Source organism: Glandiceps talaboti, chromosome 8 (assembly GCF_964340395.1).
Source record: "Glandiceps talaboti chromosome 8, keGlaTala1.1, whole genome shotgun sequence".
In the NCBI taxonomy this organism is placed as follows: domain Eukaryota; kingdom Metazoa; phylum Hemichordata; class Enteropneusta; family Spengelidae; genus Glandiceps; species Glandiceps talaboti.
In genome coordinates this window covers 6,775,001-6,793,290 of record NC_135556.1, presented here as the reverse complement: position 1 = coordinate 6,793,290, position 18,290 = coordinate 6,775,001, and the positions used below count along the sequence as shown (strand labels likewise).

At 33.7% G+C, this 18,290-nt stretch overlaps 1 protein-coding gene across 1 annotated transcript in view; it reads right to left on the bottom strand.

Moving 5' to 3' along the window:
* Window positions 1-18,290, bottom strand: part of LOC144438777 (alpha-1,3-mannosyl-glycoprotein 4-beta-N-acetylglucosaminyltransferase A-like) — a 60,717-nt gene that overhangs the window by 14,084 nt on the left and 28,343 nt on the right. The window contains exons 3-9 of the mRNA XM_078127943.1: window positions 8,540-8,686; window positions 7,812-7,945; window positions 6,511-6,557; window positions 5,028-5,141; window positions 1,970-2,045; window positions 1,205-1,319; window positions 617-747 (exon numbers count right to left, since the gene is read on the bottom strand). Of these exons, the coding sequence (XP_077984069.1) occupies window positions 617-747; window positions 1,205-1,319; window positions 1,970-2,045; window positions 5,028-5,141; window positions 6,511-6,557; window positions 7,812-7,945; window positions 8,540-8,686 (764 nt within the window). The remainder of the gene's footprint in view (window positions 1-616; window positions 748-1,204; window positions 1,320-1,969; window positions 2,046-5,027; window positions 5,142-6,510; window positions 6,558-7,811; window positions 7,946-8,539; window positions 8,687-18,290) is intronic.

Here is an 18,290-nt window from a genome sequence, read left to right as displayed (position 1 = left end):
AAATCAATGCCTCAATTACAAGAGTAATATCATGTAACAGCCACAATTCTTGTATTACTTTTCTGAATGTACAACTTAATCTACATGTACATTACTTGTACAGGTATCCTTTGACAAACCTGTATTTATCCTAAGTAATCCAGTCATCAATTAACTATCACACAACATTCACTCTATGACATATTTCACAAAAAAAGTAATATCTACAGTGAATTTCACAATACTGTGCAGCTTTTCTGTTTTATACAACAACGCAGAAAGCAACAAAAAACTGCATATGCCTCATTTCAATAGCAAGATTGCATGTTTTGCTACATTTTGTCTAAATGAAATAAACCATTTAAATGTATTGCAACTCCATACAGACATTCGGGTGCCAATATTTTTTTTATTGATGTCTATATGATGGCATGTGTAGTTCATTTCACTCAGACAAAATGTAGTAACAACCTGCACTCATTCAATCTTGCTATCTTAAAGTATAGCATGTCTAGTTTCTTATTGGTTTCTGCGTGGTTGTATCGAACAGAAAAGTTGAACGATATTGTGAAATTTGCTTTGTATACATATCCCTTGGTCGATACATTTCACGACTTGGAGTATTTTGGGTACTTACGTTATCTTTTTCAGGATGGCATACTTTAACCCAAAGTATATGATCCAATAACCAATCTATAGGTTTATCTTTGTGAAACATTAGAAAAAACTCAACTACTAAGTTTAAATCACTGGCTTTAAATAATTTTCCTGTAAGATAAAACGGTGTTATGATCAGTATTATAGGAAATTTGGTACACTTGTACAATACACTGTATTTCATACAGATACATTTTGGAAAACATGGACAATGATGTGTATGTTTTGGATCAGGTTCACTGATATGCTTTCAATGGACAATATATTTATGATAAGTACAGTACACTCATTGCTGGTCATGAAATTTTATAAAGAATTGTACAGGTCAGCTGATCACTATGGCTAATATTCATCAGACTTTATCAGAAATGGAAATAAACAGAGCTACAGGCAAACAATAGATATTTTGATTGATTGATTGATTGAGTGAGAGAGAGAGAGAGAGGAGAGAGAGAGGAGAGAGGAGAGAGAGAAAGAGAGAGAGAGAGAGGAGAGAGAGAGAGAGGGGGGGGGGGGGACGAAACTTGAACATACTGTCAGCACACACATAATATAGTGAGTTCTTTACCTATAAAACCCAACGATGAAAACTCCAAAATCACCCATTCATCTTGTTTTTGCTGCATTGCAAAATTTTTCATTGTAGTAATGTAGCCTGGTTTGGCTATTATATCATCTTCAAGCTGAAAGACAAAAGATGAAATCATCCATATCAATAAACAGATTGTTTGTGGTAATATGCAATAGAGTTGACATTTTTTTAGTTAGTCAGACTGCCCTCTATTGGCAAGTTTGGGAGATGATTTACTGGCATGGTTGTCATTTTAATATGCAAATAATATCTTCTTAGCTTATGTAGCTTAATATGAGTTAAACATAACAACACGTTGAAGTAAAAAATATGTCCCATCGTACATTGGTGGGTAGTTGGTAGATTTTTATTCAAAATTTGCAAGTAAAAATTGAGGCTGTATCTGTGTATTTGTTGATTTATTCCTGTTCAGTGTTATCCCAGATGGATCGTGACATATTGTACTGCAATGCACGTAAGCTTCAATCTTTGCAGGACACACACACACACACACACACACACATACGCACGCGCGCACACACACACACACACACACACACACACACACACACACACACACACACACACACACACACACACACAGGCAAAATGCACACACACACACATGCAAAACACACATGCACACATGCACGCACACACATGCACGCATGCATGCACGCACACATGCACGCACACACACACACACGTGCACGTATGCAACAACAACTAACATTTGTATAGAATGATCTGAAGCCTACCTACCTGTACATAAAAAGTGCCTTTATTCTGTGCATACATCATAAGAAATGAAAAATCTAAATTCTGCTTTGTTCTCCATCTATGTGTAGAAAAACAAATAAAATGTTTAATAATATATAGAAATGTAAGAATATTGCTGGTACAAAAAAAACAAAAAACTTTTGACCTATAATCTATCAAGGCTATCTCGTCATTTTTTACACATTATAACAATTATGTCACTGGATCGTTTATACTGCAAGTACCTTTGAAATTCACAGCATAAACTAAAGTATGCCCTCAAAACACACAAACTCAGCTTGTTCCCCTTTAATTGCAATATTTGACATGACACACCTAGTGAGTTATCTAAAGGATGCCAAATATATGTATACTGTTGTGGACATTAAAAATTAGACTGGACCAGTACATGACACACTGAGTGAGTTATCTAAAGGATGCCAAATATATGTATACTGTTGTGGACATTACAAATTAGACTGGTCCAGTACATGACACACCTAGTGAGTTATCTAAAGGATGCCAAATATATGTATACTGTTGTGGACATTAAAAATTAGACAGGACCAGTACATGACACACCACAAGAGAATATCTGAGACTTTGACGCTTTCCCTGTCTTGCCAAGGTTAATTTGTCACCATGACAATCACATTAAATCACGTTAAATCACAATATCAGAATGCTACTGGGTTACAAGGAGAAATTTTGGAACAAAAATCTTTGGTTTATTTAATATATTTCCATGATGAGATCTTTACATTTGTAAAAGGTTAAGGGGGTCGATGTGTATTTGGGGTAACTTTTGTTTGGGGGTAACTTTTGATGTATTAAAGTATATGTAAAACATACTAAGTCTTGTAAGTTGTTGTATTCTACCTACATAACCATCACTTGCAATTGACTGAACTCAAATCTGATATTTATGTACACATGGGCCACCTTTACTGAATACTTTGTCTCTCATTGTAACACCTTAAAAATGTTAAGATCATTGAAGATCGTCAAACTACATTGGCATGTCACTATCATACGACAGTTAACAGGAAAGCTCAGAAAATTGTCAATGATTATATCATATGTATCCCTTACACGACTCTTTTGATAAGCTCCCATCTAGATGCTCTTACAGAAAGCCTTTTTATCAGGAAAAACCTCTTCAAAAAATTGTTCGTTCCAACAGCTGTGTCTATTTCAAAGTCATTGTAAAAGACCCTTTTAAACTCACAGAATTTTTACTGTACTTGTGTAATTTGTTTTGTAAATTGTATTTTGAGCCTAAAGACAAATTTCCACATTTATATATGGATAATAAAGTTATTGAACTGAATTGAATTGAATTGAATTAAATTAAATTAAAGATAAAAAAAATTATTTAAATTAAATTAAATTAAAGATAAAAAAAATTATTAAAAAAGTAATTGTATGAGTACATGTTAATTATGCTTTCAATTCATAGTCATACTTTAAGTTGAAATGACTTAGAAATGACAATAAAAGTAAGAAGGAAACTATTTGTTTTATGAAAATTGTCAAATTTCAGCAATAAACGATAATTTTTACTTATATATGTGCTTCTGGAGTCACCATCGTACGATCAGGGAAATTGTGATATATTTCATGAAATTTCTGGTGGGGTTTGCTCAATGGATACACAACTGCCAACGTGTCATGAAATTACCAATATGTACCTTATTACAAGCACAGACATGCACTCTTTTTTTTCTTTTTTTTTTGCCTTTATTGCCACACGATGCCATCAGGCCATTTTATAAAAACATAATGTTACATTTCATTGGTTGGGTATTAAAACATATGACACACACCGGATAAAGATTAATAATGGCAGGTACGTACATGCATTAAATTATAAGGCAGGTATTTCATCATATCCCCATTCACTTTTAGTATGCTAACAAATTTATATGGAAACAAGGCGGCTAGGCATGTCGGAAATAATAAAAAACTAAAAAACTATGTACTAGGTTTATTATTATAGGTACAATAACAGACATTTTACACATTTGTAACCTTTCACAGTTTATTTAAAACAAGGACTTGGTTTATGTTAGAATGTGAAATAACTAGACCTATGCATACAGCCTGACAGATAAGATTAGGCTAAAATAAAACAAATTATGTGTTTTCAATAACTCAACCAACCCTAGTTTTAAGTCTCCGACCCTAAACATTTTTTTTACATATTTAAAACAAAAAAGATAAGAAATTCATTGTCTTCTTGACCTTCATGCACACCTGTTTTCTCTTTCCAGTGATACCTGTACATATTTTCATCAAACTATCACAGAAGGACTATTCTGACCGACATTTTGTTTGTTTTAGGCCGAAGCAAAATTTTCCAAAAATTCAAAAATTCAAACGATAGAATAAAATAAAATAAAGTCCCGACCTACCAACCCTATTTTCTGAGGCAATGTTATCGGAAACACATAATTATTTTTATTCCGCATTAGACTCTAATAATGCAACATTGTCAGTAATTTGATCTCATACATTGAAATATATCATAATTAGTATTCATAATACTATTACTGTGTATATAATTGTATTAATATCATTTTCAAAGGAATTCCTCATTAAGTTTACTCTTCACTCTTTTTCACTGGACAATACCCCTCAATCTTATTTTGAGTACTGATTGAAAACTAGGCTGAATAGTTGTCTAATAAATCATTGTAGTAACTCTTATGTGACTCTCTGATACACAAGTCACAACCGGCTCACAATTGGCAAATTTTTCAGGAATCAATGGTCATCCTGACCAATCAGTGTTACCCTTTCATACACAGTATGATTCCATGAAACATGAATCACAATTGGTCCAAATTGAATGGCTATCTTCACCAATCAATGTAACCCTTTCATACACAATATGGTCCCATGAATCACAATTGGTCCAAAATTGAAAGAATAGCTGTCCTGACCAATCGATGTAACCCTTTTATACATAATATGATCCTATGAAACATGAATCACAATTGGTCTAAAATTGAAGGAATAGCTGTCATGACCAATCAGTGTAACCCTTTTTTATACTCACTTGACTCGTTCTCTGTTGTCACCAAATGTTTCTTTAAGGTTGTCTAACTCAGGATAGTAATTTACTGGTGGTGCTATCACTTCTATAAGTCCCACAGCTACTTCCACTGGAAATCTAAATGAAAAAAACCCAGAAAGATGAAGAATGCAGCAAAAACAAAAGTTACGATGAGTTTGATCAAGGAAGTTTTACCACTACAATCTATCTGGTCTAAATCCCAATTTATCCAGACACTGTACAATATTGACTTTCAATATTAATTTTTATTTTGACTGACAACCCCTCATGTCTTGCAACTCCATGCAGACATTCGGGTACCATGTTTTTCTTACTATCAAACACCTGATGACGGGTGCGTAAAATGTCAATTGTGGTGTTCATCTGTATGGTGGCATGTGTAGTTCATTTCACTTAGACAAAATGGAGCAAGAACCTGCACTCATTCAATCTTGATATATGAAAGTGTAGCATGTCAAGTTTCTTATTGGTTTGTGCGTGATTGTATCAAACAGAAAAGCTGAACGGTGTTGAGAAATTCACTGTAAGTGGTGGGATAGTAAATACATGCACACTTGGAACTACACTGACGAGATTTATCATTGAGGGGAAATCCATATTGCTACTGCTTACTGTGTGGACTACTCACAGCTTTGAATCTTTTGGTCTGACTTGGAACAACTCCCCGACATTCATAAATACATAGATCTTGAATGATCAACAGATTTCTATATCACTATTATTTATCTCTTCCCTTAAAAGAGAAAGCTTTCACTGATCTATATGTTAGTAAGCCTTCAAACACTTATATGCTGTTATTATCCTACACCAAATTGACCAATCGTGGAGTTTTCAGTTGCTGATGCTAGCCAATCAAATAAACTGTTTTGGGGTTATGCTAACGTCTACTACAGTGAAAGCACAAAGGCAGCAAGTATATAATTGATTGATCGATCAATGGATCAATCGATTGATCGATCATTGAATGAATGAATGATTATTTTTTCTGGTGAAATGAAACCTATTTTTTGTGTGATATTGATCAATTGACTCATTGAGTTTTGTGGTGATATAAAACTTTTTCTTCTTCTTTCCCTGGCTACTTTTCTCTCTTTCAGCTGTATACAATTCTCTCTTTATTGACCAAATAAAGATAATCTTGTCCATTCTTCTCCTCTTATCTAAATTAAAACACCCCTAATCTTCAGGAGACCAGTTACACCAACAGTTTGCTTTATTGCTTTATCTTCTGAGAGATCATCACACCAAATAAACACTCAACTATGCACAGATTAGTATAGAAGAAAACCTTTTATACCAATCGATGAATAAATCCATTGATCAATCAACCAATTACATGCTTGCTGCCCCCTGTGGTGAAAGTTTCAATTTCAAGGGAAGAGACGAATGACAGTGAAATTAAAATCCCCTGATTATTCAAAATGAAATGTATGGTGACATTTTTTATTTGTAACAGTTCACTTACTTTTCTTTTATTTCATCTGCTACTTTAGTGGTGTACTGTAAATCAGTCTGAAATAACAACAAATAGATGGTCAGTCACCCAAACACTTGGATATACCACAAGACTTTCTTGATTCAGCAAAGGCAAATATGAGTGACCTATTTATTTAAAGGGACCTTGTTACTTACATCAAAATGAGTGACCTAAGGGGCCTTTGTCACTATGAGTTGCTAGACGAGTAGTAATTAACACACACACACACACACACACACACACACACACACACACACACACACACACACACACACAGAAACATGCCAATACCACTACTAAACCTCATCAGTTCAGTTGTGCTACAAATCCAAATTAACTGCATACCCAATCCTCATCCATATGGCCACTTTAAAGTAAATTGAATTGCCTAAAGGTGACATGTTTTTGTGACACAATATCTATATGTATATATATATAATGGCATAAACATGATGAAAAATGTTATTAAATGCACACACCTCATTATATTCCATTATCTTTCATGTCGTCATATAATGTGTACAGCTAAATGCACAGATCTGATGTACATTTGTACAGTACTACAGGATGTACAATAGCTAACGAATACTGTCAATGACCCATGCGAAGGTCTGATGTACAGTAAATCATGTACAATGTTCTAGTTGCAGTTATTGCTACACTATGTACTTCACTTTCAGGCATTGATTTCTAAACTAGACATTCACTGTGTACCAACACTCTACTATTGTTTGTTTTTTTCTATTTAGTGATAAGACAAATTCAAACGGTGTGCATCCACTGCTGGGATGGGCCTGACATCCATCCTGGGCAGGGCCTTGATCAGAAGGAAGGCACTGAGGTACACACCGAGAGGTGCTTCCTCCTTTTTTTCATTCCTCAAATATTCACACTTTCCCCCCTTTCCTGTACTTCGTAACAACTCATATTTAGTGACAGACCAACATACGATGGAAAACACACTGACTTAAAGTAGGTTTTCCGGGCTGACATTCACACCTTGCACCTAATACACAATACATAATTCAGTTCCCAGTAGGTCTTACATCCTCATACCCTGACTGTCTATAATTCATATGCAAAAGAGCCAAAAGTGAAGTCAGGCATTTGGGAATCATACCCCATCACGTCTATTGACAAAACCATGCTATAACCTGCTGGTCGAGGTTGATATGGTAAATTAAAATTAAAATATGATTAAAACATACAAGTAATACATATGATATCTACAATGGCCTGAAACTGACTGTAAATTCAACATTTGAGTTTAAGTGTTTCTTAGTACTTACTTCCCCGATGAAGATGACAATAACACACTCCAATTTCTCTTCCTCAGATAAACCATCTATTAAAGATCTCAAGGTGTCATAAAGATAAGTCTGTACTTCTCTTTTGATGGTTGGCAACCCTATCACTATGGAAACTGCAAATGTAAACAAAATAATCATGATATAAATACAATACAAGCAAGTTCACCTGAAACGTAACATTGCATCATCTGGCTCTACAAAAATCTTCCAAACATTAAATTTTCTACATTTTATTGGCTGACTTGAGAAAAATGTTACTAACATTGCTACATTTTATCGTCTGGATCAACAAAAATCTTACTAACCCTCTCCTCCCTCCCCCTAAACGAACGTTCACAAGTGTGACATCAACACGTTTATATATGATGTGATGGAAATTGTAGCAGTCACTCCAATACAATCGATGCAATGTAAAACATGATGGTAAACACATTAAAAATACTACCAGAAACCCAGCACTGTATCTCACATTAGAAGTACATTTTAATCAACTTTTGAACTTCTCAGTAGTAAATACAGAACCTGTTTACTTATCAATAATGGCGTGAAATTTGGTTAGAAGTACGAAAATGAAGTTCAGCATTCGCAATGATGCCAACCTCCCCCCCCCCCTCCCCTAAATGAACAAAGTTTGCTTATTGAGCTTGTGTGACATCGTCCCTTTACATGCACATGCATCAAGTCTGATATACAGACATAAGTCATACCTCCAGCCTTTCCTTGAGACACTTGCAAGGCTGGTTTAAGTCCTTCAGGATTCTCCTGAAGGTGTGGCATGTAATGTATTGCTGATGGTATCTGTAGGCTTTGTCCATCAACCAGATACCGCTGCAGCCTCCGCTTGTTCTCCTCAACTACAAATAAATATTGAATAGCGATATATTAGAACTTAGAAGGCAACACAATATCTAACATCAATACTGACATAAGTCTCCATACAGAAGGCTGGGTGGTCAACCTGACAAACATTACCTTCACACAGCCTGCTAACTTAGTATTTCTAAGTTAGTATTTTTTGGCAATGCCTCATTTTCTGCAAACCTTGAGGAAATATCAGCATAAAATTAGCATATCAGCTGTTGACGTTCAAGGTTATTTGTACACAGGTCAAATTCCATATCTGGTCAACTTAGTCACATCCAGGTATTGAACTTGACACAATTAACATAATGTAGGCATCATGTGACTGATTCAATCAATCAGCTTCTACAAACAGTATCCATATTAAAATACTAAATACAAATTACGGAGTTTGTAGGCTGTGTGGAAAGAGTGTCAGGTCAACTATCCAGCACTTTATAGAGGCTTGATTGACATGAGGAGAGGTTTTCATTCAGATTTCATTGAAGCTTCTGCATATAAAAGATCATGTTGTTCTCCACCCCACCCACCCCCCCCCCCCACCCCACCCCACTCCCACACCAGCTTTGTTTTTTTCTTTTTTAACAAAAATACTCCACCACTCTACTTTACATAGGCTTTGATCACTAGACAAATTGATGACCAGTACCTATATTTCCTCACTTTTGTGCTAGGTTTAAATGAAATCAGTTTGTGCGGAGAAAGAAACAACACCATAGATGGACAGACAGACAAACTGATGGACATATAGACCACACCACCAATAGCCTTCTTCTAGAATGTAATGTATAATACTGAGGCTAATTGATATTCATTTATGTAAATTATATGCATATTGCATTCAAATTAAGTAGGGTATTCACATTACATGTACATGTACTCATATCGCATACCAAGTCATCTCCCACCCTAACCCTATTGGTTCTGATGTAACTAATGACTTATTCAGATACATATATGTTGCCACATGTATAGTTCACAGCATACTCCACAGCACTAAACCCATTTGCCACCCGTCCCACCCCACGCCACCCCCTGACCCCCACCCACACACACATGTGCAAAAGGTTAGTATTGTTCTGCATTTACTTTATGGCCAGTCTTTTCATCAAAAACATTCTGATACTGTTAAATGAGAATAAGGAAAAAGAAACATCATAATAAACTTTATTTTTTCTATGTGGTCAGTTCAGTACAAGAATCGATCAATCCCAAAATATAAATACTACAATTGAATATCACCACTAACAACAACACAACTATCACATCATTATAGTCAATATTTTTCTCATCACTTCTTCCTCATTATTAAATAGCATGACCTATTATCAAACTGGATCATTAGGAGAATATACAGACTGAAATAAGAAATACAAATTGGGGAGAAAACCTGCCTTGGATTATCCTGTTTATGGCGCTGTCGAGCCAAAGATGAGGGCTATGCGGTATGACCAGCTAACGATGTTTCTCGTGTATTTCGACAGCACAGTAAACAGGCTACACTCAGATGTAATCAAAGTACACTACACAGAATGTACATTAAATATAGCTAGCATATAAACACTTATTTCACAACATAAAATCTGACATTAATTATCACGCTGAGACAACATACAATGTATAATTATGTTATTATTATTACACAGATTATATAAAATTATATTATTGGAGTCTAAGACAGTGAAAACATTGGCACATTTTATGGGTTTACGAAATCTAATATTCAAATTCAATGGTTTTTATATTCACACACAAAGTTCCATTGTTAGTTTATATTATCGAACTGTATTGCAGTAAATGTTGAACGTCAATAATGTACTTTGCGATTCTTTTCCTTCGAACGAAAATTCATTTGTGTTGTTAGCCAGTTGTGTCACCGTAAATTTCTGTCTCAAAGAAAATTCTTTATACACGTGGACAACCAAATTAGATTTTGATATATGACGATAACATTGTGACAAGCAGTTCACTACGCTTTATTTCCAGTCTGACATACTGTCACCTTCTACCTGCCCTATGACCTTTGTGGTATACATCAGAATAAGGACAAACCTATCTAGTTTTACCGTTTCTCATTGTCACACCTTAAAAATGATGGGTCAGTCAGTCGGTTAAAAAAACGAGCAAAGAAAAAGAAAGTGTGTGTACATGTTAGCAATGCCTTCAATTCACAAATTATACTTTTAGAAATCTAGATACATTACAACTGTATAAATGATAATTATAATTAGGAGGAAACTGAAAACCCTTCGTTCGATTAAATTTCAGAAATAAATGATAATTTTCACCCAGCTACACGCTTGTGGTGTTGTCTTCTTATTATCAGTCACATTATTATTTTTTTCATATAGTAGTATTAAATTTTTTTAAATTGTTTTGTGAGGAATCAAAAAAATCAAAGGGTCAGATAGGTCATGAGAATCATTAAATTACATAAGACCGCCCATGTGAATGCCACACAGAATGAAAGTTTTAACTAAAAGTGGGGAACAGAATGAATCGTTAACATAAGGTATGAGATAAGTGGTATGACTAAATGATTACATGGGAAAGTGAAACATGATTTTGAAGTGGAAACGAAAACATAACTTCTGCTTCGAGAAAGCACAAAATTGTTGTAGGCGATTTTCAAAGGAACAAACTCTTTTGCGTGTTTCCAATAACATGGCCTCGGAAAATAGGGCAGTTAGGTAGGGCGGAATTTTATTTTACTTTATCTTTTTAGTCATTTTCTTTTTTTTATTTTAAATATTGGTTCAACCCAAAATAAAACAAAAGTCAGTCAGAATATTCCTTTCTGTGACAGTTTGATTAAATATGTACAGACATGACTGGGGAAAGAAAACAGATGTGCATGAAGGTCAAGAAGACAAATACACGTACTTGGGTCATCTTTTTGTTTTAAAATGTTTAAAAATATGTTTAGGATCAGCAGCTTAAATAAAATATAAAAACACAATTTTTTTTTTTATTTTGCCATAGGTGTAAAAAAAAAAATTGTATCGTTCTGATTACATTCAATTTTAGAATAAGTGGGGTAGGTAGATTTTTTATTTATTTTTTTTTTTAATTTTCTTTTTCATATGTGTGTGTCTAGTTCAGGTAGATATGTTTTCTGTTGTTTTCCATATGGTCTCTGTGTTATTGGTTTCTTCCCTTGAAAGAACAGTTTTATATTGTCTTTTTAAGTTGATGTCAGTTTCCGCATCCACTATTTCTTGCCAGACTTCACACAATTATCACAATTTCATTAATTTTTTTCTCGAATACGTAAAGAAAAGTTCAGAGTATGCATGAAAAACTACATTTTTGTAGGTGGGGTAACTGGAACCAAACAACTTTTTTTATTTGGCCTTATCACAGTTACCATACAGATAATACACAGGATGATTCCCTTTCTTCAGAAGCAAATTTGCCTTCTAAAGGGTTTAAATCTATTAAATAAATACAATTTTGTTTCCTCAGTTTATGATATATACACATAAGACAGTGTCTTAGGAAATTTAAAAACTATTTTTTTTATTTGAATTTCAATTATCAAACTAGTATAAACATTAAAGTGGCCGTAGGGATGAGAATTTATTTTGGATTTTTAATTTATAAAACAATTTTATCATGGCTTACTATTCGAAAAATCAATGTGAAACAACATATGTCAAATCCCTGTTTGTAAACTCAAAAAATAGCAAAAAGATGAATAAATGTATAATATGTTTGTTATTGTATGTACAATAGCAAACTTTTAATGTTTTTTTTTTTTGCAACATTACAAACACAAGATGTAGTCAATGTTGATTCACATTGATTTTTTGAGTACGAAGCTATGATAAAATTTTTAAAAATAATAAATTAAATATCCAAAATAAATACTCAATCCTCATCCATATGGCCACTTTAAATATCAAATTCATAAACGTAAATTTTAGTGATCATCATAAAACTAAGGCAGACTATAAACCAAATTCCTCAACTGTAGTTTTGAAAATTATAAAAAAATACTTGCAAAAGTTGTTAATGTTGTCATGGAATAATGATTTTAGAAATACTTGCTCCCCAGAAACTGTAATAATATAAAATGAGTATTTATGAGTACACTATCTAAAGGTTGACAGAATTTGATGCACTGAGATAATTAGTTGAGAGAGCATCGATTATTCTTCCATATTTTGAACATACAAAATATCAAAAAAATATATGGTTTTTGAGACAGTATTGAACTTGCTGTCATTTTAATAATGGATTATGAAATACCATACTGTACACGAGAATTCATTACAAACAACGTGGGGTACCATCTGTATTCTGTACATGCAACCATCATACATTAACAGAAGTCTCTTCCGATCGATAGTACCAGCTAAAATGTAAAATGTTCAATCTGCTTTGAATACTACTGATACACGATATTACTTTTCTCACAAATATAGAATGTTGACATTTTAGCATAACTATTTTGGTACCAAAATGATCAGTTTCCAGGACTGACAGGATCTACAAATGTTTTACACACTAAAAACCCTGAACCTTTTCAATTTTCCATGCCAAAAAAATGACACTTTTAATTTTGAATCACTTTTCAAGAGTTAAGCCTTAATTTGGACTGATATACATGTATACTCCTCAAAACACACAGACAAAAGTATTTTCCTGAATTATTGTAAAAGACAGCTTAATTAATCAATTTTAATTAATTTTTTTTGGCATTGTTGCTATCAAATTAGATACTGCTATAAACCAACGATTGTATGAGTAATCAGATTGTTCTTTGGTTGTTTTCTAGTGAATCGCATTAAAAAAAATTAAGACAAAACTGGTAATTTTTCTTGGTCACATTTGATGACATTTAAATCTACATTTTAGAATCCATAGATTAATTCTATAATTCCAAATACAGCAGTATATTAAACACATGTGCAGACACAGAAAGTAAAAGCACAGTATCAAAGTGGCACAAACTGAGTTTATAAATTTTTTACCTGAGTGTAAAACCTTGATTAAACTATAGACCCTCCTCCACCAGAGTCTACGATTAAACTGTTAAAGTGACCGTATGGATGACAATTGGGTTTTTATTTTGTATTTTTTTAATTTATAAAACAATTTTATCATGGCTTCCTATTTGAAAATTGAATGTAAAATAACATAGACCAAGTCTTTGTTTGTAACTCAATAAATTGCAAAAGACTGGGAAATGTGTAAAATGTTTGTTATTGTACATACAATAACAGAACTTTTTTACTCAGTTTTTAGCATTTTGCAATTTATTGAGTTACAAACAAAGACTTGGTCTATGTTATTTTACATTCAATTTTCAAATAGGAAGCCATGATAAAAATGTTTAATTTATAAATCAAAAATACAAAATAAATATTCGATGACGTAACAATTCTCTTCTGTCATTGTTAGAACAGGATTTCTTGTACATTTCTTAGATGTATAACAGACTTTTGGATCATGTACAAGTTATATCTTAATACCCAGTTTTAGTTTAGAGATTGATGTGAATGTAAAACAACATTTCATAAGATTACGTCATCAGATTGTTTTAAGTGGTATCATAATACTTGAGTGATGGTTACAAGTATCATGCTTCAGTAAGTGAACAGAAAATGACAACTACATACACCTTTTAACTAAGCAGCAAAAATTACTCTCCAGAACATATGGTATAAATTGAGTTTGTGCCCCTTTCAAGTCACAGTGTACCTTATGGAGTAATAACATACAATGTAATCAACATAATAAACAGAGATATGCAAATGAGGATTTAAAAAAAAGACAACAAGAAATGACTCAGATAAATGAAATGCAAAAGAGTCAACCCTCTTCATCTTTGAATGATTGACATGGGCACAGACAGACAGACAGACAGACAGACAGACAGACAGACAAGCAGACTAGACAGATAGACAGACAGACATACAGAGACATGTATTCAAAGTGTTCAGCAATTTGACATTTAGAGACATTTAGACAGATAGACGGACAGACAGACGGACGGACAGACATTGCAGTCAGACAGACAGACAGACAAAAAGTCAGACAGCCACAGGCAGACATACAGACAGACAGACAAACAAACAAACAAACAGACAAACAGACAGACAGACAGACAGATACCACATGTTCCCATGATTTATTTCACTGAGGTCACATGGACATCCCATGATTTATTTCACCGAGGTCACCATGGCAATAATATTTTTACTCAAAAGATATCATGTGACACTGAACACAACAAATACAAACGATAGGGCAATTATTTATATGATATTCAACACTGTAGATTTACATACTTGTTTTTAGTACAAAGAATTAACTTTATTTTATGTTATCAGTCAGTATGATACATTTCATAGTTTTACTAACCATTACAGTACACATAAATTTTAATTAACTAATTATGACATATCTTATAATTTTAGTAGGCATATAAACTTCAAGTCAAGCGAGGAAAACATAAAAATAGAAAGAAAACAATTTGTAATTTAGAGGCTGCAGTTTACCTGTAGTTTTTTGTGAATTCATCATGGACAAAGACATGTTTTATTTTATTTTTCAATTTGTGTTTTCAATATACCTATATTTCAAGTATTAGATCTACTTATAAATCCTCTAGCCTGAATTATATAAATGACATTTGCCACTAAAATTTATTATGTTTTACGACTATCTGTCATCACTCATGTGATAACCTTTTGTGATGCAAACAACTTGCGTTTTTTGACCTTCCAATGTGCCAATTATCTATTGGAGGAAGTTCTTTGCTGCTTGACAGTGTTGAAAGCTACATGTAGCATTAGTCAAGTGTCAGACCACATCATGTACTAGTTCCTGTGTTCTGTCATCGATGTGTCAAGTTGTTACGATACTGTGGAGAATCACACATCTGTGTGATGATTGACAGCTTAATGACGGTACTGAAACAAAACCAACTAGTTCAAAATAATAACGATGAAACGTTATTGAAATATGAAAGAATAAAATAATGTGTGAAATCTGGGAAAGAGGAATGAAATGCACAAGGTGACTATGCAAGTGTTGCAGCATGTACGAAGGTCAAAGGTCAAAGGTCACGACACACGGTTGTCAAAATTGAAGGTGTACCTTTTGGATATCATGTACATTCATTTTTATATACTACCAAATTTCTAGCTTATAACCTAAGGACCTGATACATGTGTGCTTTTTGCCTGAAGTCTTCCAAAGGTCAATATTTTCTAAAATGCCTGATTTTCACTCACAGCACTTTGAAAGTCATGTACTGTTTTACAGTAAGTATGCTGTAAGGATGTTCACAGAACATCTCTCATTTTTGGCAATACCTTTGACCTGTACTATACTGTACAGACACTTATACTATTTAAATGGCAAGTGCAATTGGCAGTATCACTGTACCTGCAGTATCTTGCTTGAGATCAGCTTTGGAAAGGAAAATACAGGAAAAATATAACATGTACATTATTAATTACAGAAAAATCAATTACAATGTACATGTATAGAGTTACATACAAAGTCTAACTATGCAGATTTTCTATTATAATTCAGGCGTTTTTTTTTTTTTTAATAGCCAACATCGCCAGGAGAATATAAGCCAAAGGAATTCAGGGATAATGGCGCTTGGGAATACAGCACATGTGAAGGCAAAGGTAGCACAAAACTTTGTGAAGGCAGTGCATACAAATGTGAAGGCAGAACATGACCTTGGGAATACAGCACATAACAATGTGAATGCAGCAAATACAACGTAGCCTTGTGAATGCAATGTGTGACCTTGTCAAGGCAGTACACAACTTTGCGAAAGCAGCACATAACAATGCGACAGCTGTACCTGACATGGTGAAGGCAGCACATACATGTACATATATACATTTGCAACAATGTGAAGGCAAGGGCACACACAACTTTTGAGTATAAAAATGTAAAGGCACTATAGTGCATAAGAAAGTGAAGGCAACACATCATAATCTTGTGATACAGCACATACATGTAGCATAGCATAACATAGCCCTGTGAATTCGACACATCATGACCCTGTGAAGGTAACACCCATCTTTGCAGCAGATAACAATGTGAAGGCAGCACATACATGTAACCTTATGAAGGCAGTTTATCACCTCATGAATGCAACACCTGACATGGTGAAGGCAACAATAACCTTTATGAAGGCAGTAAATAAATGTACACAAGTTCTCTTGAAGGGCATAACAGCACTGCAGTATAAAGACTGAGATCGACAAAAGTCATATCCTGGCTACACAATTTGACAAATGTTCGCAAATAGGACATTTTTAATAAAAGTTTTGCTTCAAGTTCTATCATTTTAAAGAAATGTACAAGATGGGAGATATATCATGTAAAGATAATTAATCACCAGCTACAGTGATACAATGTATCATATGACAGGACTTGATTGATAAAGACATCATAATATGTAATATACATGTATGACATGTAACGTAAATATATTTGGCTTTATACATACATGTACAGTACTACAGGCAAAACAGTGGCCTGCTGTGGAAGACTTACATGTATGTAGCCTCCAATTATTCAACTCTATGCATTTTGTACATGTTTGCAATGTAAACCTTGATTTGACTATCACTCAGTTCACTGCATACAAACAGGTATGGGTATAATATCATATCATATCGTATCACGTCACATCAAGTTGTATCATAGTGTAGCGTATAGTATCGTAGCATACCATATCGTATCCTATACATTGTAATATCGTATTGTATCATACCGTATCGCATTGTATCGTAGCGTACCATATCATATCGTATACATTGTAATATCATATTGTATCATACCGTATCGCATTGTATCGTAGCGTACCATATGGTATCGTATACATTGTAATATCATATTGTATCGTACCGTATTGCACTGTATCGTAGTGTACCATATCATATCGTATACATTGTAATATCTTATTGTAACGTACCATATCACATTGTATTGTACTATGTAATATCATATTGTATCGTACCGTATTGCACTGTATTGTAGCGTACCATATCATATACATTGTAATATCGTATTGTATCATATTGCATCATATTACATTGTATATTACATTATATTACGATACGCCTATGACTGGACCGTTATTATATACATGTATTACTACTGGTATATACTTTAATTCATTCAACGTTTTGTCACAATTCTAGAACTTATTACGTTTGCTTCTTAAGTATCCATAAACTTATAAATCTCAAAACTAGAATTCATCTCCTTGGTAGAGCCTTTACTGTATCTGTACTTCAAGATGATTAGCTATGTTTGGTGTGTGTAAATCACTGAATGGATCAATAGTCTCAGACTCTGTTTAAGTACAAATCTGATAAGTTATAGTAGTGCAGTACTTCTGTAATTCTCTTTTATGATCAAGTCACCATAAAATGTTACTACATGTAGTATACATACATACACGTACACACACACAAACACATATGTACATATGTATGTATGTCTGTCTATGTATGTATGTGTGTGTATGTATGTGTGTATGTATACGTACATACGTACGTACGTACGTACGTACGTACGTACGTATGTATGTATATACATTGTATGTATATGTAC